Source organism: Aythya marila (assembly GCF_965140915.1).
Source record: "Aythya marila genome assembly, chromosome: 2".
In the NCBI taxonomy this organism is placed as follows: Eukaryota; Metazoa; Chordata; class Aves; order Anseriformes; family Anatidae; genus Aythya; species Aythya marila.
The window spans coordinates 725,625-750,334 of NC_139043.1; the positions used below are offsets into that span (position 1 = coordinate 725,625).

A 24,710-nucleotide genomic window follows, 5' to 3' on the forward strand; every position below is an offset into this window, starting at 1 on the left:
ACCAGATTTGTCAGGCATGATATGCCAGATCTGCTCCATGATCTTGGCAGGCATAGAGGTGAGACTGACTGGCCTGTGGTTAACCAGGTCTTCCTTATTTCCACTTTAGAAATGCGGGTTTTCTTTCTCCTCTTCCAGTTAGTGGGAAGGTCACCAGACTGCCATGACTTCTCAACTGTGATGGGCAGTGGCTTAGCAACTCCATCCAGTCTCGGGGCGTGGGGCTGCTCCACGCTGCTCGTGCTTGGGGCAGCAGCAGCACCATGGAATTTGCTCAGCGCGGTGCTTTTAGTCCCTCTCCCTGGAATAGGGCGGTGGGAGCTCAGCGCATTTACAGGAAAGGCCAGTTTGGCAGAGCTCTGGGGTGTGCAGGCTGCAGAGAGGAGGGGAAGGACACGGGCTGAAGGACACAGGGCCCTTCCGCAGGTGGCTGTGCGAGCAGGGGGTTTGCTGCTCACTCTGTGGATGCCTCTGAGCCACGGAGCGCCCGCCCCGCCTGCAAACACGCTGGGGCTGTGAGCCCGGGGCTGCAGGTCCCCCAGACAGGCTTTTCCCGTAAATGTGCTGAGCTCCGGGCATTGCAGAGAGTGAAACTCAGAGCAACGGGAGGCAAAGGTAACCTGAGCTCGGCTCCCCGCTTCCTCTGCCCTGCAGCAGCACTAGGGCTGATTTCCTGAAAAGGGCTGGAGCTGCGCACACACCACACCTCTGCGTGCCTGCACAGGCTTTGGGCAGCCCCTCTTCAGGCTGGTTTTGCTGATTACAAAGCTCTTTCTCGCCATCCCTGCCCACCCCATTCTCACCGGGCTGAATGTCCCTGCCTTCCCCCTGCTCCCAGTTCAAGGTTCCCCTCACTAGCGTTGAGCCTCGTGTGCTACGATGAGGAAGAGGAGCACTTGGAAACGCTTCCTGAGCGCTGGCAGAGCAGGGTCCCCTCCTGCAGGCACAGAGGGGTGCGAGGGTGGGAATCCCATGCAATCCCACAGCAAGGGCCGTTTTTGTGGCCCTCCGCTGGACTCTTCCCAGGAGATCCCTGTCTTTCTTGCACTGGGGAGCCCAGAAGTGGACACAGTACTCCAGGTGAGGCCTGACCAGGGCAGAGGAGAGGGGAAGGATCACCTCCCTGGACCTGCTGGCCACACTCCTTTTAGTACACGCCAGGATCCCGTTGACCTTCTTAGCCACAAGGGCACACTGCTGGCTCATGGTCAACCTGTCGTCCACTAAGACCCCCAGGTCCTTCTCCTCAGAGCTCCTCTCCAGCAGGTTGTCCCCCAGCCTGTACTGATACACGCGGTTGTTCCTTCCTAGGTGCATGACTCTACACTTGCTCTTATTAAACCTCATTTGGTTTCTTCCTGCCCATCTCTCCAGCCTGTCCAAGTCTCGCTGAATGGCAGCACAGCCTTCTGGCGTGTCAGCCACTCCTCCCAGCTTTGTGTCATCGGCGTACTTGCTGAGAGCAGACACTATTCCCCTGTCAAGGTTGTCGATGAAGATGTTGAACAAGACCGGACCCAGCACAGACCCCAGGGGAACACTGCTAGTCACAGGCCTCCAGCCGGACTCTGCGCCGCCGATCACCACCCCCTGAGCTCGGCCGGTCAGCCAGTTCTCAACCCACCTTACTGTCCACTCCTCTATCCCACACTTTCTCAGCTTTTCTATCAGGATGTCATGGGAGACAGTATTGAAAGGCTTGCTAAAGTCAAGGTAGATGACATCCACCGCTCTCCCCCCATCTACCCAGCTGGTGATGCCATCATAGAAGGCAACGAGGTTGGTCGAGAACAACTTCCCCTTGGTGAATCCATGCTGACTACTCCTCTTCTTCTTCTCTTCCAATTGCTTGGAGATGGCATCCAGAACAAGCTGCTCCAACACCTTTCCAGGGACAGAGGTGAGACTGACTGTCCTGTAGTTTCCCGGATCCTCCTTCTTGTCCTTCTTGAAAAAAAACAAAAGCAAACAAAACAAGACAAAACAAAACAAAACACTTCTTATTATCCTTTATCTCTTTTGTAAGCTTCATCTCTAGGTGGGCTTTGGCCTTCCTTGTTGCGTCCCTGCAGGCCCTGACAACACTTCTATACTCCTCCCAAGAGGACAGGCCCTTTTTCCACATTTCATAGACCTTCCTCTTCCTTTGGATCTTGTCAACGAGCTCCTTGCTCGTCCACGTAGGTTTCCTGCCCCTCTTCCCCAGTTTCCTACTCTTAGGGATGCACCGATCCTGAGCCTGGAAGAAGCGCTCTTTAAATGTTGCCCAGCTTTCACAAGTACCCTTGCCTTCTAGTATTCTAGAAGAACTGCACACACTTCCCTCAACTGGTGAACAACACCGTGCTTGATGCACCCCAGGGTGCAGTTGGCCCTCCTGGCTGCCAGGGCACACTCTTAACTCACGTTCAACTTGCAGTGCACCAGAACCCCCAGGTCCCTTTCTGTGGGGTTGCTCTCCAGCCTCTTTTCGCCCCGTCAGTAAGTGTAGCCACATGCTATTTCTTTCTCAGGTCTATTTCTTTCTCAACTAAAGCTTTCCATAGTCAGAATCATTTACTCCATTCTGTGCTGCTAAACTAATAATAAATTAAATGGTCTTTCTAGGTTGCACACATTGCTCTTGATCCTTTTGTCTATTCACAATGTTTATTTCACTAATTCAATGTTTATGTCACTATTCACAAGTTAGACCTGCAGCTGCGGTTCCTGCTGCTGTTCCTGCTTCCCGCACCCTTTTAAGGGGAGTTCCTCTAATTAGACTGGGGTTGGGGTGATGTCCAAACACAACTTGGCAGGGGCCATCCCTTTAAAAGATCGAAACCTGAAAACTTTTTCATGATGATTTGTAATTGCAAAGTGAGTAACTGGTACATGCTTCACATCCGTGAGTTGTACATTAACTTGGCCATTTGGTTTCATGCTCAGTACATAACCAGTATGCGCGCCTTGTTTACTGATAAGCTTGTGCTCAGCCAGGTCCAATGCCTCCCAGGCACACCTTGTTCTGAATTCAGGACTTGCAATTCCTCCCTGAGGGGGAGGAAGGGGCTGCTTTCCTATCTGCACCTGGGAGACTTTGTTATTTACCATCTTAATACTAGCCTACATTGCAGCTACTGTGAAGTTGTCTGAAATCAATACCACAACAGCCTGTACCAGGGCTTCGGCACCCACCCAGCACAGACGTGAGACCAGGGAGCTGCCCTTTGAGCGAGAGCTCAGGAGCAGCCCCACGTCCACAGAGCGTGGCCCTGGGCTCTGGCAGGGCGATGCTGCTGGATGTCCTGCCCTCATGGCACTGCGCTTCGGGACCTGTCCAGCTCCGGGCATGTGCCAGCAGTAGCCCCAGGCCTGGTGCCCAGCGCAGTGCACGGGCAGGCCGAGAGCCGGCATGGCTCTGCCCTCTGCTGTGCTGCTCCCACTGAGCTGCAGGCCGGGGAGGAAAGCCAAGTGTCCCCTGCCCTGTGGCACCCAGGCAACTCTTGGGGACATTGGCCGTGGGGAAGGGAGCCGGGGCAGGCACCAGCCCTAAGGCAGGAACAACTAGACTCAGAGATCCACTCAGTTCCTGCAGCTGGCACGGCATTGCTTGGCTTGGCATGGCAAGGGGGGCTCTGCCATCCTCCTCTCCTGCCACACACATGGATGCACAGGGACCGAGTGTGGGGCCAAGGGCAGGGCTGTGCATTCCTGCTGGCTATCAGGGGCCCACATCCATGCCTCAGAGCGCTCCATGTGCGGGAAGACATGGGCACCCGTTCAATTGCTCAGCAAGGACAATGAGGTGCTCGTGTTGACCGAAAAAGTAGATCCTTTCTCCTATGAAGAAAGGCTGAGAGAGATGGGGATGTTCAGCCTGCGGAAGAGGAGGCTCTGGGAACACCTCATTGGAACCTTTCAGAGCTTAAAGGGGTTTAATAAAGAGGATGGAGAAAAAAAAAATTATTCATGTGGATTATGCTGGACAAGGGGGAATATAAAATATAGAAAATAGAAAATAGCTTCAGGCTAGACATTAGGAGGAAACGCTTCACTGTCAGTGTAGTGAGGCACTGGCACAGGCTGCCCAGAGAAGCTGTGGATGCCCCATCCCTGGAGGTGTTCAAGGCCAGGCTGGATGGGCCTTGGCCAACCTCATCTGGGGGGAGGCAGCCTTGTCTGTTTCAGGGGGGTTGGAGTTGGATGATCTTTAAGGTCCCTCCCAACCCCAACCATTCTATGACTCTATGACCCTTCACCCTGTGTGCAATAAGCCAATTCGCACGCACTCAGGAGAGATATTGCTTTTATTCAGGCCTCAGAGCTCGGTGCAGTTTCCACAGATCAAGCACAGCCAATGTCGACTTCCTGGCTACATGGAGACATTAAATTCATGACTATTCAGCGATCTAATACAAATTCATTCTAATCTACCTGAGTTTTGTGCTCATGTGGCATCATTCTTAATGGCTCCTTTTAGGGCCCGTCTGCACATGCCTTCCTTTCTATGGGGGTCCTTGGTGGTGTTCCCTGATGAAGCACCCTAACCCCTTTTATCCATCAATGGCCACATGTCACCTAAGTACAAACTCAGGCTATTGCTCTTGGCAACTTTCCTTCGTTTCTCCCAGAAGGGGCATTCTGTCCCTGAACAAAGGGAGCCTAGGTTAAAAGTTAAACATATTTTTTGTCCTGTACTGCATATATGATAACTGATTAAAGGGAAGCTCAATAAAAATAGACAATTCCTCTTCGTTTCCAAGGGAGAGTTGGTTCCATTACACTGGGACTTGTGGTACCGTCTGTGTGTCTGAACGCCTGGTGGGGTGCCCAGAGTCTGGACACAAGAGTATGGGCACTGCTGGAGGCACAAGGACGCCCGCTGAGACATCAGGAAAGTCTTTTTTTGCTGTGCGGGTGTCTGAGCGCTGGCACAGGCTGCCCAGAGTAGTGCTGGGGTCTCCATCCCTGGAGATGTCCAACACCCAGTGGACACGGTCCTGGGCAGCCAGTGCTGGGGACCCTGCCTGGGCAGGGACAGAACACGCGGGGTGCAGAGGAGCCTCCAGCCCCAGGCGTTCAGTGGCTCTGTGGTTCTGGGATTCATCACAGCTGTGCAATAAGGGTACCCAGGGTAATCACAATAATGATGAGGACAATCAGCCCACAAGTCAGGACAACTCTCCGGGATGGCCTCCAGCTGAATCGCGCCCTCTTTATCCTGCCTGCTCTGTACCTCGCCATGTGATACTCCACCTTCTCTTCTGTTAAATTGGGATCCAGGTACATCTCATTGCTGTAGTACCTGTCCCCATTCACCCGCACCATGCAGCGGACCATCCCCATCAGCTCCATGACCTGGTGCTCCCGTTCGGCACCAGTTGCCCGGTTGTTGAAGCCGCAGTACCTGTTCCCGCATCTCTCGATCAGCTCACGGAGAGCTTTGTTGTCAGTACAGGACACGTAGTCATGCAGAGATCTCTCCCCCAGCTCTTCCGCACGGGTGAATATGACAATCGCGTGCCCCAGAACATCAGCTCCAAAGATGTCCTGCAGTCTCTCTGCGGCCTCCTCGTCCTCCTGGGTGAATCGGCCCAGCTGGGTCACCAGCAGCAGCGCGTGGGGGCCCGGGGAGGACAGCCTGATGCAGCGGATAATTTCTTGGTGCACCTCACTGCTGTCACCTTCGGGGTTGAAAATGTCGGCCGTGTCAACCACCGTGAAGTCCTCGCCATCCCAGTGACCATGTGCATTCGCACAGCTCACAGTCACTGGCTGGGTGGACAGCTTGGACTCAAAGACGCATTCCCCAAGGAGGGTGTTCCCCGTGGCGCTTTTCCCCCCACCAGCCTTCCCAGCCAGGATCAGCCTCATCTCCAAGCCCCCGCCGACTCTGGGCTGCACGTACACACGACGGACAGCCACGGTCACACTGCGGAGACAAAAGCAGACACGCAGGGCTCCGTCAGCAGGCACCCAGATGCTGGGAGCATCACTGACAGCAGAAGGGATTTTCTCTAAAAGCGGGGATGGTTCTGGTCGCTGCTGGCGACTGGAGGCTACGGGGCTCTGTGTGCCCCCGCTGTGGGAAGGGCTCGGGGGCACTGCAGCTGGGTCTGGCTGCAGTGGCACCGGGACAGACTGGGTCCCCCTTGCGTGCCTGGACATCAGAGCAAGAGCAGCGCAACCGGCATCTGTGGATCGCACTGCTGCGTGTGCAGTCACAGCAGTGCACGGACAGCAGCAAGGAACAGAAATTCAAAATAACAGCTGGAGCTGCGAGGTGCTGCGGTGAAACAGAGCCGCTGGTCTGTTTCCTCAGTCTCAGCCTCAGTCTGCGCAGGATTACAGGCACGGGGGAAGACAGCGAGTTGGCAGGGACCCTTGCGTAGTGGCAAGAACCCTCGGGGCGGTGACACTCGTGCAGCCGGGGCCCCGCGTGGGGCTGAGCACGGAGCCCAGGGACTCCCCTGGGCTGGGGCTGGGGCCATGCCAAGCATGGGGAGCGAGGAGTGGGGAGAAGGGAAAGAGAGGAGGGGACAAGGGGAAGAGCCACTTCCCTGCCCCGCTGCCCTGCGCCAGGTCCCCAGGCCCCCTCGGAGCCCTCCCCGCCAGCATGGAACCTCGCGACCCCTGGCCTCCCGCCCGTACCTTCCTGCACGTCCTGCGCTGGCGTTCACCTTGTCCCCGCGGGACGCTCACAGCCACCAGGAACTGACAGCGGAGATGGCCAGTGTCAGCCTGGAGAACTGTGCTCATGCCACAAGGGCAGCACCGGCTCCTCCCGCACCAGCCCCCAGCTTGGTTTCGATTCTGTGCAGCACTGGAGGTGTGGACAACTCTAATGCTACTTCCTGTAATTCCTGTACTTCCTCCAGAAACAGTCTGGCGTCAGAGTTATTTAACTCCCGCGATGATCTGTGCTTAGTTTTCAAGCAGTTTCTCCTGCTGCTGGTGGGACTGGAGGCAGAGCCCTGACAGAAGAAGGGGCAGGAGACAAGGCAGCTGCAGCCTGCACCGCGGTCAGGGGCTGGGACGGACCCCGCACACTGCTCAGGGCTGGGACAGACCCCGCACACCGCTCAGGCTCAGGGCTGGAGGTTCAGGTGCCGGACGAGGGCACTGAACTGACGGCGATTCTGGGGGGAGGCTCCTGCTCCAGCTGGGGGCCGTGCACATCCTCTGCGAGCTCGGCAGGTTTCCCAAAGCACTGCAAGGGTTGCCAGTGACCGAGCTGAGTTTCCCTGCCAGCTCCTCGTTCCCCAAGGCATCGGGACCCCCCTCCCAAGGTGGCCACAAGCAGCTGAGGAGGAGCAGCCCTTGCCCGGGCTGTCCCCATCTGCCACCACGGTGCAGCGAGGCCCAGCCACGCTCCCCTGCCCCTGCAGCCCCTGCTCCTGGGCTGTGCGGGGCTGGCAGAAACATGCCCTGCCCCTGGCACGGGGTGCGGGACTGCCAAACGCTGCTCCCTGCCTCATGGGGTGCACAGCCATCTTGTGGGTGTGTGCGTGCGTTTACCCTCGGCTATACAACCACTTCCTGCATGCACACAAAGAAGGCAGCATGCACACGCCAGGTGTGTTAGTGACCCGACTAAGCGCTTGCCCGTTAGCGACCCGAAGGTTGCACATGCAAAAGACGACAGAAGAGGACCGGGAAATCTACCCCAGCAGATCCAATGGTTATAAAAATGGAGCCGGAGAAGGAGGGAAAAGAGGTGGAACTTATGGTAGATGCACGAGCAACATACTCAGTTTTAAATAAAGCATTAGTATCAGTGGGGAATTATTACATGGTAGTGAAGGGGGCAACTGGCCAATCTGGAATAGCATATTTCTGCAAACCATTGAAATATAAGTATGGGAAACAGTGGGGCATTCACAAGTTCCTATACATGCTCAACTCTATGGAGTCACGCCTAGGGAGAGATTTATTGGAAAGATTACGAGCGATCATTTCATTTAAAAATGGGGAGATTATTCTGGAGGTAAATGATCAAAGATACGTGGAAGTGTTGAGTTTGATACTGACAGCTATTGAGACCAAAGAGGAAATTAGTGAGGAAATCCTAAGTCAAATGTTTTCCAGAGTACGATCTAATGTACCAGGGAAGGCAAAAAATGTACTTCAACAGTACCCCTTGAAAAAGGAAGATAGAGAAGGAATTAGCCCGATAATTGATTAACATACTTAACACCAGAGCTAACTTGGTTTACCATTTTAGACCTGAAGGATGCCTTCTTTTGCCTCCCTCTCCATGAAGCCAGTCAGAAAATCTTTGCATTTGATTGGAAAGGCCCTAGGAGTGGGCGCAAAACACAGCTCACATGGACAAGGTTGCCTCAGGGCTTTAAGAACTCTCCCACCTTGTTCGGAGACGGACTTGCAAAGGACTTGGAGACCTGGGAAGCCCCATCAGGAGAAGGAAGGCTGTTGCAGTACGTAGATGACTTCCTAATAGCCACCCAGACAGAAGTATGTGTGGTCTGGACAGTAAGCCTCCTAAACTTTCTGGGACTACAGGGGTACAGGGTATCGAAGCAGAAGGCTCAGGTGGTTAAGTTGATCTACATGGGTTATGAGGTTAGTGCCGGACAACAGACCTTGAGGCAAGATTGTAAAGAAGCGATATGTTAAACCCCAAAACCTGAGACAATAAAAGAACTGCGAACCTTTTTGGGAATGACAGGGTGGTGCAGATTGTGGATCTATAATTACAGATCGCTTGTAAAACCGCTGTATGTGCTCATTGCAAATGGGAACAGAGAACTCCAATGGACAAAGGAGGCCACACAAGCTTAGGACCAACTAAAGAAGGCCCTCATGTCAGCTCTAGCTCTGTGACTCCCAGATGTAAATAAACCATTCTTTTTCTCCCATGAGAAACAAGGAATTGCCCTGGGAACACTAGCACAGGACCTGGGCCCATATCGAATAGCAGTTGCTTATTTTTCTACGCAGTTGGATGCTACCACCACGGGATGGCTGGGAAGTCTCAGAGCTGTTGCAGCAGTGGTGCTAAATATCCAGGAAGCACGCAAGTTCACCTTGGGACAGAAGATAACTGTGCTAGTGTCTCACACAGTGTCCACAGTGCTGGAAGTGGAAGGCGGTCACTGGCTTTCCCCACAAAGGTTCCTGAAATCAGCAGAAACCAAGGGGAGCCAGTACACCGTGACTGCCTGGAGACCATTGAAGCTACCTACTCCAGCCATCCAGATCTGAAGGACGCTCCTTTTGATGATGTGGGAATATGGGAGCAGCTACGTCATCAGTGGAAAACGACATGCTGGGTATGCAGTTACCACTTGCAAAGACGTAATAGAATTTGGAAAATAAACATCTATAGGGACTAAATAATGAGATTATTGGAAGCAGTTCAGCTGCCTGAAAAGGTAGCAATCATGTACATTAAGGCACACCAGAAGGTGAGCTGAGAATTGGAGGAAGGAAATGATCTGGCAGACAGAGAGGCAAAAGAAGCAGTAGAAGGTGAGGTGGCAACTGAGGGAGCCCTGATTCCAGACAGGCAAATTCTCCTCGAGGGTAAGCTTGTATATAACAAAAAGGATAGAAAATTAATCGAAGGTCAGAAGGGAAAATATAACCAAGAGGGATGGACTATTACCAAAGACGGGAAGGGGAAGCTAGTCATTCCCTCCAATTTACTGTGGTCACTGGTAAAGAAAGAACACCGGAAAACACATTGGGGAATAGATGCTTTGTATAACTATCTAATTGAAAAAAAAATATTGCCAGGAACTTATATGCTACCATCACCCAAATAACTGAACAATGTGATCTTTGTCTCCAGACTAACCCCAAAAATGTCCCCAAACCAAAACTGTGTCAAATTGGAAAAGGCCATGGGCCCAGGCAACAGTGGCAAATTGACCTTTCTGAACTTCCAATAAAAGGGGGGGGGTGTCGATACTTACTGGTGTTAACAGACAGATTCCTTTTCAGGATGGCCAGAGGCTTTCCCCACTAGGACTGCCAAAGCCTGAGAGGTAACTAAGTCTCTTGTAGAGAAAACTTTGAAGCCACAGTGGCAAGGACTATACCAGGTGATCCTTACAGCCCTCACCACAATTAAGATCAAGGAACAGAGTGCCTGGATTCACCATTCTCAAGTGAAGAAAGCTCCAGTACCCCCTGGAAAGTAATGCCAGGTAACGGTGAACTGAAACTAAAGCTCAGTCGAGTAAAATGAGGACATTATGGTCGGGAGTATTTAGTAACATAGTCACCAGGAGTCTAGTTAACAGAATTGTTTTATTTCTATGGCTTATAAATTGTAGTTGTGATTCAAGAAGGTGCCTCTAGGATAATAGAGAATGGTTAGTGGCCTTGGTCCGAAGCTGTAACAACAGAGGATAGAGCATTAATGGAAAGTTAGCAGTTGTGGTTATTTGGCGAACAAATGGTGACCTTTTATATACATTATAAGAATGGCAAAAAATAGGGAAAGAATGGACACACCAAAGAACCGTAGGGGACAAAATTAAAATAGGGTGCTGAATGATTAATGGAACGACCCACGAGAAAGTAACGGGGATTTTAGTAAAACCAATTTCCAAAAGTGGCCAACAAGAAGGTTGCATCTGCCCAGGTAAATCAGATTGCTGGTATAATTTTATATTAACACAGACTGTAGTAATTAGCTGTTTGTTTTTGGCTGTACTTCCTACAACAGTGAGACAAAACTAAAACAGCCCCTACAATCATCCTTAATGGCATTGGGAACTAGCCAATGGCAAGTTTCAAAGGTGTTACCGAGATGGGAAAAGGCTGAAAACCGAGACCACAAACTAATAATAGATGCACTTAGTGTGGTTCAAGATAATGCATCTTTAGCTCTTTGTTGTATACAAGCACAGTCATGGATTCAGGCAATGGCTTCCTTGATCATTAGGGAAGGAAGTGAAGGCATTTTTCCAGCTGAAGTCCAAAAGACTGTTTGGGACAATGCCAATGATTTTGAGAAGTTCCAATCTTGGTGGACTCTGCTAAATTTTACCTATGACCCCATTGTTAACATGGCTACTGCCTTTGTGCTTACTATACGTAATGCCACAGTTTATGTTATCCACCCCATCATTGCACTAGGATTAAACCATGAGGAGACAGTGCTCTGTCCTTCGGAGCATAGAACATGGGCACAGATGGAGAATGGGGAATGGCAGTCTGTAAATCTAGAATCATGTGTTACCCGGGAACAGCAAGGATTTATTTGTGAAAGCAATACAATTGATGCTCAGGATGTATGTCTTGACACGGAGCAAGGTGTCTGCCACTTTGAAATTCATCCAAATACTAGTCAAAAGACTGTGCTTGTATATATCGGTCAAGGCTGTGTGTGTTTAAGAACTGCTTGTGATTTTGTAGAAGTAGATAAGGAGAACATAACTCTCCCTAGCAAAAATCATTCTAACTTTTGTATTTGTAACTTTGTTAGAATCGTCGGGTGTCATTTTCTATATTTGGCACCAGTGGTATCCCACCAGTTGATCAAGTCTAACAACACAATGTACACTCTAATCACTGTCCATCATGATACAAAGGCAAAGAGCAAAACAAGACACAAATCACAACTGGTGGGATACACTCTTTGGATGGTCGCCCACTGCAACTGGGATTTTGAACACATTGTGTCACCCAATTATTGTTTTATAGATATTACAGAATCACAGAATCACAGAATTTCTAGGTTGGAAGAGACCTCAAGATCATCGAGTCCAACCTCTGACCTAATGCTAACAGTCCCCACTAAACCATATCCCTAAGCTCTACATCTAAACGTCTTTTAAAGACTTCCAGGGATGGTGACTCCACCACTTCTCTGGGCAGCCTGTTCCAATGCCTAACAACCCTTTCAGTAAAGAAGTTCTTCCTAAGATCCAACCTAAAACTCCCCGGGCACAACTTAAGCCCATTCCCCCTCGTCCTGTCACCAGGCACGTGGGAGAACAGACCAACCCCCACCTCGCTACAGCCTCCTTTAAGGTACCTGTAAAGAGCAATAAGGTCGCCCCTGAGCCTCCTTTTCTCCAGACTGAACAAGCCCAGCTCCCTCAGCCGCTCCTCATAGGACTTGTTCTCCAGGCCCCTCACCAGCTTCGTCGCCCTTCTCTGCACCCGCTCAAGCACCTCGATGTCCTTCTTGTAGTGAGGGGCCCAAAACTGAACACAGTACTCGAGGTGCAGCCTCACCAGAGCCGAGTACAGGGGGACGATCACCTCCCTAGTCCTGCTGGCCACACTGTTTCTTATGCAAGCCAGGATGCCATTGTCCTTCTTGGCCACCTGAGCACACTGCTGGCTCATATTCAGCCGACGATATTAGTTGGTATAAGTTTGATATTGTCTTTGTAATATTTGTTTGGAATTGGAAATCATTACAACGAATGTCTGTATTATCTTCCTTGACAAAAGTGCATGGCAAGGCATTGAGGGGTACATACCCTAGAGACTGAGAAGAAGAATTTTTGTATTAACTAAAAGAATTTACTAGATTTTTCAGAAAAGGGAGGACTGAATCATTGGGATTAGAAATTAGAGAGTGATCGATTAAGAATGAATAGGTGCTATATTTGCGATGTACTGCGCCTGTGCTGCGCTTAGGCCTCCAGATAACAGGAGCCCTTCGGACCCCAAGAAGCAGATCAAAACAACCTTATGGCCCAGATTGTGACCAAGGCCTCAGAGAGCATGCGCAAAGAGATGAGGCGAAAAGTTCAACCCTGATGAAGACATCTTACTTCATCCCCACGACCCTCAACGCCCACCACCACAAGGCACTGAGCAAGCACAGACAAGAGGAATGTATGGAAATGACTTCTTGGAGCTAATTATAATACTAAGTGGGGACAGGTTATGCATATCACAGAATCACAGAATCACGGAATTTCTAGGTTGGAAGAGACCTCAAGGTCATCGAGTCCAACCTCCAACCTAACGCTAACAGCCCTCCACTAAACCATATCCCTAAGCTCTACATCTAAACGTCTTTTGAAGACTTCCAAGGATGGTGACTCCACCACTTCCCTGGGCAGCCTGTTCCAATGCCTCACAACCCTTTCAGTGAAGAAGTTCTTCCTAACATCTAGCCTAAAACTCCCCTGGCTCAACTTAAACCCATTCCCCCTCGTCCTGTCACCAGGCACGTGGGAGAACAGGCCAACCCCCACCTCGCTACAGCCTCCCTTGAGGTACCTAAAAAGAGCGATAAGGTCGCCCCTGAGCCTCCTCTTCTCCAGGCTGAACAAGCCCAGCTCCCTCAGCCGCTCCTCGTAGGACTTGTTCTCCAGGCCCCTCACCAGCTTCGTCGCCCTTCTCTGCACCCGCTCAAGCACCTCGATGTCCTTCTTGTAGCGAGGGGCCCAAAACTGAACACAGTACTCGAGCTGTGGCCTCACCAGAGCTGAGTACAGGGGGACGATCACCTCCCTAGCCCTGCTGGTCACGCTGTTCCTAATACAAGCCAGGATGCCGTTGGCCTTCTTGGCCACCTGAGCACACTGCTGGCTCATATTCAGATGACTGTCCACCATCACTCCCAGGTCCTTCTCTGCCTGGCAGCTCTCCAACCATTCCTCTCCCAGCCTGTAGCTCTGCTTGGGGTTATTGCGCCCCAGGTGCAGGACCCGGCACTTGGCCTTGTTGAACTTCATGCAGTTGACCTCAGCCCATCGGTGCAGCCTATCCAGATCCTCCTGCAGAGCTTTCCTACCCTCAAGCAGATCGACACACGCACCTAACTTGGTGTCATCTGCGAACTTACTGAGGGTGCACTCGATGCCCTCGTCCAGATCATCGATTGAAGATATGTATAGGCGTATTGGGAAACTTCATGAATATGTAACTCTACTGCATATAACCATGGCAAGTTGCCGCATTAGGGGTGCATGACTTTTTTGGGACTACCCCCCGTGCTGCCCAGACCTGAATAAACATACCTACTGTACAATCTTAGTGACTGTGGAGTCAGCTTTCCATGAGTCAGCTGTGAGGTCTCCCCACAGCCTTCCCCTTTAGCAGCTTCCTCATCCAGTCAGCTGGGTGCAGTGCTGCTGAGGGTGAGGCTGGGTTTGCGTCCTCGTGCAGCCTCACGCACGCTTGTGCACGCGGTGCACGGGCCCTCTTGGGAGGCCACGGGCTTGAGGATTTCCCGAGGCTGCCTCTCCTCTTCCCACTCCTTAGGCTGTGCTGTGCCAGGCTCAGGGCAGATGGGGCAGCAGCCGTTGGTTACAGCCGGAGGCACAGCGCAGGGTGCAAAGTCCTGCCCCAAAACCTCGCTATCTGTGTGCCTGAGACAGCTCTGGCCCTGCTGGAGCAGTTCAGGGCAGGCCGAGGGCCTGGGGTGATCCAGCACAGAATCCAGTGGGTGTTTTTTGCTCAGCACGCGACTTCTTGTAAAGGGAGTGCTTCAGCCCGGCCGTTTGAGCACTCTGTGCATTCCTGGGCTGCTGGGGAGCTGCGGCATGCACATCTGCTTTCTCTTTCTGCCTTTGGAAGAGGTCTGGGTGCTGGCCCTCTGAGGCAGCCTGATCCAGACTCCCCTGGGGTCCCTCGTGTTGCTCCTGATGGTCCCTGGGGACCGCTGCTGGGGTCGTGGGGCCATGGGCTGCCCACACCGTGTTGTCAAGGCAGGAGGGGAAGCCGGAGCTAGTCTTGGGGCTAGGGGGGCACACCGACAGCTGTCTGACACCGAGCCCAGACGAGCTGCTCCCAGCTCTGCGCAGGCTCACTCTTACCGGAGGCGAGCTGTGCTGGCTGCCTGTGAGCATGCAACATGGGGTGAGAAACCGCCCCTCTGCCAGCTTCTGTCCTGCCTTGGCTGCTTTTGGCCCATTTTCCAGAGGGTCTTTTAGTCAGGGCAGCCTCTGTCTGAGTTTACGTTCCTCCTGGAGCACAAACTTTCCTCCTGTGGGAAAGTTGAGCAGAAGGGCAGGGCTGGCGGGGCCGAGCCAGCCCTGCTTTGGCTGCTGGGACATGGCTTCAGCCCCTGCCCTGTCCCATCCCCTCTTGTGCACAGCAGCGTCTCAGTGTGAGAATTAAAGTTGTGTTTTTGCAGTAAAAACCCTTTCCTTCTCACCCCTGGGAGCATGGCGTGCAGGGGATGTCCCGGCACCACAGGGCTGTGGGGTTCAGACACGTGTCTCTGGTTGTTCCCCCAGGACGCAGGCTGAACGTCCTGCTTGTGGGCAAAACTGGACGTGGGAAGAGTGCGACAGGGAACTCCATCCTTGGGAAGAAAGCATTTGAAACTATGGTGTCAGCAGATTCAGTGACCAAAAGCTACAGTGCAGACACTGCCTCATTCCGTGGAAGAGAAATTGTTGTTGTCGAAACTCCTGGCCTTTTTGACACCCAGAGAGCCAATAAGGAAACAGCTGAACTGATTGGAAATGCTCTTCATCACTTCTATGGAGGGGTGCATGCTATCATCCTGGTGATGCAACTGACCCACATCAGTAAAGAAGAGGTGGAAGTGGCTGAGTGGGTGACAAAGATTTTCCATACTGAAGCACAGAAGTACACGATCCTGTTATTCACCCGAGCAGAAGATCTTGGGAGTCCAGATGATATCCGCGGTTTTGTGAAATCAAACGAACACCTCACAGGGATGGCAGACAAATGTGGAAATAGGTACATTGCTTTCAGCAACATAGCAGCAGAGCAGAGAAGGAAACAGCAGGTTGCAGACCTCATTAAAATGATTGATGAGATGGTAGAGAAGAACAAAGATGCTCCATGTTACACGCGAGAAATGCTGGAGGAACATACACGGCCGGCTTTTGGAAAGTATTGTTCTATACACTAGCCAACAAGGCTTTGGTCAGAGGGCATCTCTTGTGCCTTTCCTGCCGCGCTCTGAAGATCACTCTCTCCTTCCTCTCTTGATGTTTCCTCCTGTCCCGTCACTGACCTACCTTTTCCCCTGGCCCGTGCCATTGCTCTCCTGACAAGCTGCGAGAGTGCAATGGGTGTCTGGCGACGTGTAATTCTCCTCTGCTGCTCTGTTGTGCTGGGAAGCCGGAGACCTTGTCTGGGTGGCAGAGAGCTGCACTGCCCTGCTGCAGCACCACTGCGCTGACTCTCTCCTCCCTGGTCTGAAGACACGGCAAGCTGAAAGCAACGGGAACATCAGGGCTGTGAGATGTGCCCCCTCAGAGCACAGGTCAGCCTGGAGCACTGCTTCCGAGATCAAAGCCTCTTGTCCTCCCTGTGGCAGCCAGGGCTCTAGGAACTTCTCTGGGCTTCGGGAGGGTTTGTGGTGCCAGCCTTGGTCCCTCTGCAGTGGGATGCTGCTGGTGTCGCTGGCTGTGCTGCCCCTGCCTTCGCTGGGCAATGCGAGTAATTGTATGTGATCGCTGGGTCTACAGAAGCTCATCTAATAAATGCTAATCTGATGCTCATCTAATAAATGCTAATAAATGCCCATAAATGCCCATAAATGCTGAGCCTTGCTGTGTGGAGAGGCGCCCTTCAGTGCACTGTGACCCGCAGTACTGAAACAGACGTTTGGGAGGGTGGAGAATGGTCCAGGTGCATTCAGGATCAGGCCCAAGCTGCAGCTCCCCCCAGGCTGGTGTTTGGTGGTGGCCATGAGCTGTGCAAGGGCGCAAGGTCTCACTGCTTGCCAGGCGAGTGCAGCAGGCAGGGGAAGCTCTGTGGCCATACCTGAGCGTGGGGCTGGGGGAGTGCTCGGGGGGGCTGCCTGACTCACCCCAGGTTCTTCTCCCACCCAGAAAGGCTGCGGGAAGCAGCCTAGGAGGGGGGAGGAATCCCAGAACGCCAGGCTGACCTTTTCCTCAAGCAAAGGAGGTAGAAGGAAGTACGGGAAGGGAACTGGGGCAGGCACCCGCACTACGGCAGGCACCACTTGGCCCAGAGATCCACTCAGCTCCTGAAGCTGGAACGACATGGCTTGGCTTGGCACAGCAAGAAGGGTTTTGCCATCCTCCGCTCACACCACACATGTGGATGCACAAGGACCAAGTGCCAGGCATGACTGTAATGTGTCATGATGTAAGTTTGTAGATGGCACCAAGCTAAGTGGTGCAGTCAGCACAAGAGAAGGAAGGGATGCCATCCAAAGAAGGCTCTGTGGAGACCTCATTGAGGACTTTCAGTGCTCGAAGGGTTCTTATAAAAAGGATGGAGAGGGACTCTTTAATTGTGTAGTTAATGATAGGACAAGGGGGAATGGTTTTAAACTGAAAGAGGGGAGATTTAGATTGGATGTTAGGAAGAAATTCATCACTCAGACAGTGGTGAGGCACATGTTGCCGAGAGAAGCTGTGGAAGCCCCATCCCTGGAGGTGTTCAAGGCCAGGCTGGATGGGCCTTGGCCAACCTCATCTGGGGGGAGGCAGCCTTGTCTGTTTCAGAGGGGTTGGAGTTGGATGATCTTTAAGGTCCCTCCCAACCCCCAACCATTCAGCGATCTAATACAAATTCATTCTAATCTACCTGAGTTTTGTGCTCATGTGGCATCATTCTTAATGGCTCCTTTTCAGGCCCTCCTGTGTATGCCTTCCTTTCTTTGGGGGTCCTTGATGGTGTTCCCTGATTAAGCACCCTATTCCCTTTTATCTATTGATGGTGTGATAAAAATCTCAATAATTTTCTTAGATGGGACCTTCCATGAAGCTATTTTAATCGCGATTGCAATGGTGGGCATCCTTGTGAGGAAAATCTCAAATAATTTTCTTCAGACAGGATGTTCTGTGAAGCTATTTTATTCATGATTGCAGTGGCAGGCGTCCTGCCAGTTAGGAGCGCATTATAGTAAACACATCATAACCTTTTATTCCCTATTACCCGACACCTCATTGCCTCCCCTGTTTCCTCATTCTCTGAGTACTACAGGTTCACAAGCTACTCAACACTCCTTTATACCATACGCGTACAATTTTTCTTTCTTTGAACCCTTTAATTTCTCCCTTTTCCTTTTTTTTTTTTTTTTCTTATGTTTTAAGAACCTGTGATCTTTGTTTTACTATTCCCACACTGCTCATCGTGTTTTTCTCAAGCTTCCACCTCATTTTGGAACAGTGCAGCCTTCTACTGTCCACTTACCTACTGCGCATTTCTCCTTATTATGACTACACAACTACCTTGGAATACAGAAAAGCAATTCTCTACTGCAAAAGCACAACTTAGTTTCTCACATCCTGCAAGCAGCAGCGCACAGCACAAGTTTACAATAACCCTGAATCCCCTATTACCCAACACCTGATTTCTCCCTGTTTCCTCACTGGTTGAGTACTACAGGTTCACAACTTACTTGACGCACTTCTATACCATATAGGTACAATTTTATTTGACCAGCCATTAATTTCTCCTTTTCCTTTTTTCCTTTTTTTTTTTTTTTTTTTCCTTCTTCTCTGTGATTAGAGGGCCTGTGATTCTTGTTTTTACTTATTTTGCACTACTCCTCCCATTTCCCTTAGCTATGCTTCTTATGTTGGGACAGTGGGACCTTCCCCTTTATCTGCTTAACTAGTGCTATGCTACTGTCATGGCTGCACAATCACATTTCAATATGCAATGTTAGTGGATATTCCACTGCAAAAGCAACTTCTATTGCAAAAATACAACCTCGTTTCTCAGAATCGTCACGTCACCTAAGCACAACCTCAGGCTACTTGCTATCGGCAACTTTCCTTTGTTTCTCCCAGAAGGAGCATTCTGTCCCTGATGAAAGGGAGCCTAAGTTAAAAGGTAAACATATTTTTTGTCCTGTACTGCATATATGATAACTGATTAAAGGGAAGCTCAATAAAAATAGACAATTCCTCTTCTTTTCCAAGGGATAGTTGGTTCCATTGCACCAGGACAAGGAGTCATCTGCAAGATGGGCAGAGGCTGGGAGCTGGGGCTGCTCAGCCTAGGGAAGGGGGTTCGGGGGTCCCGTCTGTGTGTGTGAACGCCTGGTGGGGTGCCCAGAGCCAGGACACAAGGGCATGAGCACCGCCGGAAGCACAAGGATGCCCGCTGAGACATCAGGAAAGTCTTTTTTTGCTGTGCGGGTGTCTGAGCGCTGGCATAGGCTGCCCAGAGTAGTGCTGGGGTCTCCATCCCTGGAGATGTCCAACACCCAGTGGACACGGTCCTGGGCAGCTGGAGCGGTGTCCAGAGGTGCCTCCAGCCCCAGGCGTTCAGTGGCTCTGTGGTGCTGGGATTCATCGCTTCCACCAAATAAGAAAAATAATGACAACCACCGCAATGGCAAGGAGAATCATCCCACAAATCACAATAGGTCTCCTGTAAGACAGATTGAAAAACCCAATACTTTTCCTGCCTGCTCTGTACATCGCCATGTGATACTCCACCTTCTCTTCTGTTAAAATGGGATCCAGGTACATCTCATTGCTGTAGTACCTGTCCCCATTCACCCGCACCATGCAGCGGACCAACCCCATCAGCTCCACGACCTGTCGGTCCCTTTCGGCTCCAACTGCCCGGTTGTTAAAGCCACAGTACCTGTTCCCGCACCTCTCGATCAGGTCGCGGAGAGCCCTGTTTTTGGAATACTTCACATAATCTTGCAGTGACCCACGCACAAGCTCTTCCGCACGGGTAAATATGACAATCGTGTGCCCCAGAACATCAGCTCCAAAGATGTCCTGCAGTCTCTCTGCAGCCTCCTCGTCCTCCTGGGTGAATCGGCCCAGCTGGGTCACCAGCAGCAGCGCATGGGGGCCCGGGGAGGACAGCCTGATGCAGCGGATAATTTCTTGGCGCACCTCACTGCTGTTCCCTCCGGGGTTGAAAATGTCAGCCGTGTCAACCACCGTGAAGTCCTCGCCATCCCAGTGCCCCTGTGCTTTCGCACAGCTCACGGTCACTGGCTGGGTGGACAGCTTGGACTCAAAGACACGCTTCCCGAGGAGGGTGTTCCCCGTGGCGCTTTTCCCCCCACCAGCCTTCCCGGCCAGGATCAGCCTCATCTCCAAGCCCCCGCCGATCCCGGGCTGCATGTAGACGCGACGGACGGCCACGGTCACACTGCGGAGACAAAAGCAGACACCCAGGGCTCCGTCAGCAGGCACCCAGATGCTGGGAGCATCACTGACAGCAGAAGGGATTTTCACTAAAAGCGGGGATGGTTCTGGTCGCTGCTGGCCACTGGAGGCTACGGGGCTCTGTGTGCCCCCACTGTGGGAAGGGGTTGGGGGCACTGCAGCTGGGTCAGGCTGTGGTGGCACTGGGACAGACTGGGTCCCCTGGATCACGCTGCCACGTGTGCAGCCACAGCAGTGCACGGACAGCAGCAAGGAACAGAAATTCAAAATAACAGCTGGAGCCGTGAAGTGCTGCAGCTCTGTTTCCTCAGTCTCAGTCTCAGGAATTACAGGCACAGGATTACAGGCACGGGGGAAGGCAGGAAGGTGGCAGGGACCCTCGGGTGGTGGCAGGAACCCTCAGGGCAGTGACACCCGTGCAGCCGGGGCCCCGCGTGGGGCTGAGCACGGTTCCCAGGGACTCCCCCGGGCTGGGGCTGTGCCCATTCCGAGCACGGGGAGTGAGGAGTGGGGAGAAGGGAAAGAGACAGAAGAGGACAGGGGGAAGAGCCACTTCCCTGCCCCGCTGCCCTGCACCAGGTCCCCAGGCACCCTCGGAGCCCTCCCCGCCGGCACGGAGCCTCGTGGCCCCTGGCCTCCTGCCCGTACCTTCCTGCACGTCCTGCGCTGGCGTTCGCCTTGTTCCCGCGGGACGCTCACAGCCACCAGGAAGTGACAGCGGTGACGGCCGGTGTCAGCCTGGAGAACTGTGCTCATGCCACAAGGGCAGCACTGGCTTCTCCCGCACCAGCCTCCAGCTTGGTTTCGATTCTGTGCAGCCCTGTAGGTTCAGACAGCTCTAACGCTACCTCCTGTACTTCCTCCAGAAACAGTCCGGCCTCAGAGTTATTTAACTCCCGCGATGACCTATGCTTAGTTTTCAAGCAGTTCCTGCTGCTGTTGGGACTGGAGGCAGAGCCCTGACAGAAGAAGGGGCAGGAGACGAGGCAGCTGCAGCCTGCATGGCGGTCAGGGGCTGGGACAGACCCCGCACACCGCTCAGGCTCAGGGCTGGAGGTTCAGGTGCCGGACGAGGGCACTGAACTGACGGCGATTCTGAGGGGAGGCCCCCGCTCCAGCTGGAGGCCATGCACGTCCTCTGCGAGCTCGGCAGGTTTCCCAAAGCACTGCAAGGATTGCCAGTGACCGAGCTGAGTTCCCCTGCCAGCTCCTCGTTCCCCAAGGTGTCAGGACCCCCTTCCAAGGTGGCCACAAGCAGCTGAGGAGGAGCAGCCCTTGCCCGGCTTGTCCCCATCTGCCACCACGGTGCAGCGAGGCCCAGCCACGCTCCCCTGCCCCTGCGGCCCCTGCTCCTGGGCTGTGCGGGGCTGGCAGAAACGTGCCCTGCCCCTGGCACGGGGTGCGGGGCTGCCAAACGCTGCTCCCTGCCTCACGGGGTGCGCAGCCATCTAGTGGGTGCGTGCGTGTGTTTACCCTCGGCTATACAACCACTTCCTGCATGCACACACAGCAGGCAGCACGCACACGCCAAGTGTGTTAGCGACCCGACGGCCTGATGACCATCATCGGCCTTGTTACTGCCGTGGGGGGAGCACGGGAGACTTTGGCAAACCTCACTCAAAATCCCTTATTCTTCTTTCAGGCTTTCCCTTGGAGTGGGCTCAAAATGGCAGATGCTAAGATGGAAGGTGAGCGCCTTACCCACTGCACGCAGCAGCTTAGAGTCCCATGGTCACAGAGCCACAGAGTGGCTGCCCCCAGCCCCATCCAGCCTGGCCTTGGGCACTTCCAGGGATGGGGCACCCACAGATCCTGGGGGCAGCCTGCACCAGGCCTCACCACCCTCATAGTAAAGAATTTCTGCCTCAGATCTAACCCAAACCCACCCTCTTCTACCTTAGAGCCATCACCCCGTGTCCTATCCCTACACCCCCTGCCGAAGAGTCACTCCCAGGGTGCAAAGTCCTGCCCCAAAACCTCGCTATCTGTGTGCCTGAGACAGCTCTGGCCCTGCTGGAGCAGTACAGGGCAGGCCGAGGGCCTGGGGTGATCCAGCACAGAATCCAGTGGGTGTTTTTTGCTCAGCACGTGACTTCTTGTAAAGGGAGTGCTTCAGCCCGGCCGTTTGAGCACTCTGTGCATTCCTGGGCTGCTGGGAAGCTGCGGCATGCACTTCTACTTTCTTTTTCTGCCTTTGGAAGAGGTCTGGGTGCTGGCCCTCTGAGGCAGCCTTATCCAGACTCCCCTGGGGTCCCTCGTGTTGCTCCTGATGGTCCCTGGGGACCGCTGCTGGGGCCGCTAATGCTAATTCCTGTGTTTTTGCAGTAAAAACCCTTTCCTTCTCGTCCCTGGGAGCATGGCATGCAGGGGATGTCCCGGCACCACAGGGCTGTGGGGTTCAGACACGTGTCTCTGGTTGTTCCCCCAGGACCCAAGCTGAACATCCTGCTCGTGGGCAAAACTGGAAGTGGGAAGAGTGCGACAGGGAACTCCATCCTTGGGAAGGAAGCATTTGAATCTGTGTTGTCACCAGATTCAGTGACCAAGAGCTACAGTTCAGACACTGCCTCATTCCGTGGAAGAGACATTGCCGTTATCGACACTCCTGGCCTTTTTGACACCCAGAGAGCCAATAAGGAAACAGCTGAACTGATTGGATATGCTCTTTGTCACTTCTATGGAGGGGTGCATGCTATCATCCTGGTGATGCAACTGGCCCACATCAGTAAAGAAGAGGTGGAAGTGGCTGAGTGGGTGACAAAGATTTTCCATTCTGAAGCACAGAAGTACACAATCCTGTTATTCACCCACGCAGAAGATCTGTGGAGACCAGACGATATCCGTAATTTCGTGGAAACAAGCACATACCTCAAGGGGATGGCCGGAAAATGTGGAAATAGGTACATTGCTTTCAGCAACATAGCAGCAGAGCAGACAAGGAAACAGCAGATTGCAGACCTCATTAAAATGATTGATGCAATGGTAAAGAAGAACAAAGATGCTCCGTGTTACACGCGAGAAATGCTGGAGAAAGACACACGGACAGCTTTTGAAAAGTATTGTACTATACTCTAGCCAACAAGGGTTTGGGCAGACGGGCGATGTTTCCTCTCTTGTGCCTTTCCTGCTGCGCTCTGAAGATCACTCTCTCCTTCCTCTCTTGATGTTTCCTCCTGTCCTGTCACTGACCTACCTTTTCCCCTGGCCCGTGCCATCGCTCTCCTGACAGGCTGTAAGAGTGCAATGGGTGTCTGGCGACGTGTAATTACAGAATCACAGAATCACAGAATTTCTAGGTTGGAAGAGACCTCAAGATCATCGAGTTCAACCTCTGACCTAACACTAACAGTCCCCACTAAACCATATCCCTAAGCTCTACATCTAAACGTCTTTTAAAGACCTCCAGGGATGGTGACTCCACCACTTCCCTGGGCAGCCTGTTCCAATGTCTAACAACCCTTTCAGTAAAGAAGTTCTTCCTAACATCTAACCTAAAATTCCCCGGGCACAACTTAAGCCCATTCCCCCTCGTCCTGTCACCAGGTATGTGGGAGAACAGACCAACCCCCACCTCGCTACAGCCTCCTTTGAGGTACCTGTAGAGAGCAATAAGGTCGCTCCTGAGCCTCCTTTTCTCCAGGCTGAACAAGCCCAGCTCCCTCAGCCGCTCCTCATAGGACTTGTTCTCCAGACCTCTCACCAGCTTCGTCGCCCTTCTCTGGACCCGCTCAAGCACCTCCATGTCCTTCTTGTAGCGAGGGGCCCAAAACTGAACACAGTACTCGAGGTGCAGCCTCACCAGAGCTGAGTACAGGGGGACGATCACCACCCTAGCCCTGCTGGCCACACTGTTTCTTATGCAAGCCAGGATGCCATTGTCCTTCTTGGCCACCTGAGCACACTGCTGGCTCATATTCAGATGACTGTCCACCATCACTCCCAGGTCCTTCTCTGCCTGGCAGCTCTCCAACCATTCCTCTCCCAGCCTGTAGCTCTGCTTGGGGTTATTGCGCCCCAGGTGCAGGACCCGGCACTTGGCCTTGTTGAACTTCATGCAGTTGACCTCAGCCCATCGGTCCAGCCTATCCAGATCCTCCTGCAGAGCCTTCCTACCCTTGAGCAGATCGATACACGCACCTAGCTTGGTGTCATCTGCAAACTTACATAGGGTGCACTCAATGCCCTCGTCTAGATCATTGATGAAGATATTAAAGAGGACCGGCCCCAGCACCGAGCCCTGGGGAACGCCACTAGTGACCGGATTCCTCCTAATGTCTAGCCTAAAGCTATTTTCTTTTAGTTTAAGACCATTCCCCCTTGTCCTCCACCACCACCCCAGGTCCTTCTCCTCAGGGCTGCTCTCAATCCACTCCCCACCCAACCTGTATTTGTGCTTGGAATTTCCTCAGCCCAGATTAAGGACCTTGCACTTGGTCTCGTTGAACCTCATGAGGCCTGTACAGGCCCACTTCTCAAGCCTGTCCAGATCCCTCGGGATGGCATCCCTTCCCTCCAGTGTGGGGGCACAGTGTCAAATGCTTAGCACAAGTCCAGGTACATGATGTCAGTTGCTCTTCCCCAGTCATCAGTGCTGCAACCCTGTCATGGGAGGCCACCAGATTTGTCAGGCATGATATGCCGGATCTGCTCCATGATCTTGGCAGGCATAGAGGTGAGACTGACTGGCCTGTG

At 52.8% G+C, this 24,710-nt stretch overlaps 5 protein-coding genes across 6 annotated transcripts in view; 3 read left to right on the forward strand and 2 right to left on the reverse strand.

Moving 5' to 3' along the window:
* LOC309874343 (GTPase IMAP family member 7-like) overlaps window positions 1-24,710 on the forward strand; it is a 115,205-nt gene that overhangs the window by 15,272 nt on the left and 75,223 nt on the right. The gene's annotated exons all lie outside the window — the stretch shown is intronic.
* LOC309875185 (GTPase IMAP family member 1-like) lies at window positions 5,089-5,856 on the reverse strand (the record flags this gene model as incomplete). Its single annotated transcript, XM_082754331.1, has 1 exon — window positions 5,089-5,856. One exon carries the CDS (start codon window positions 5,854-5,856, stop codon window positions 5,089-5,091), a length of 768 nt encoding a protein of 255 aa, XP_082610457.1.
* Window positions 12,729-15,825, forward strand: LOC309875186 (GTPase IMAP family member 4-like; the record flags this gene model as incomplete). The annotated part of the gene is given in 3 exon segments (XM_082754332.1): window positions 12,729-12,807; window positions 15,101-15,156; window positions 15,158-15,825. Coding segments are annotated over 3 exon segments (786 nt in total). The 3' UTR covers window positions 15,809-15,825.
* LOC309874349 (GTPase IMAP family member 1-like) lies at window positions 19,109-20,798 on the reverse strand. The gene is made up of 2 exons (XM_082752423.1): window positions 20,667-20,798; window positions 19,109-20,001 (listed from the first exon to the last, which is right to left on the reverse strand). The coding sequence occupies exon 2, from the start codon at window positions 19,971-19,973 to the stop codon at window positions 19,176-19,178; it is 798 nt and encodes a 265-aa protein (XP_082608549.1). The 5' UTR covers window positions 19,974-20,001; window positions 20,667-20,798; the 3' UTR covers window positions 19,109-19,175.
* LOC309875187 (GTPase IMAP family member 9-like) lies at window positions 21,685-23,279 on the forward strand (the record flags this gene model as incomplete). The annotated part of the gene is given in 3 exon segments (XM_082754333.1): window positions 21,685-21,706; window positions 22,344-22,441; window positions 22,443-23,279. Coding segments are annotated over 3 exon segments (771 nt in total). The 3' UTR covers window positions 23,094-23,279.

Excerpts from the sequence above, each read along its gene's own strand:
- LOC309874349 (XM_082752423.1), bottom strand. The coding sequence starts at position 19,973 with ATGCAGCCCGGGATCGGCGGGGGCTTGGAGATGAGGCTGATCCTGGCC.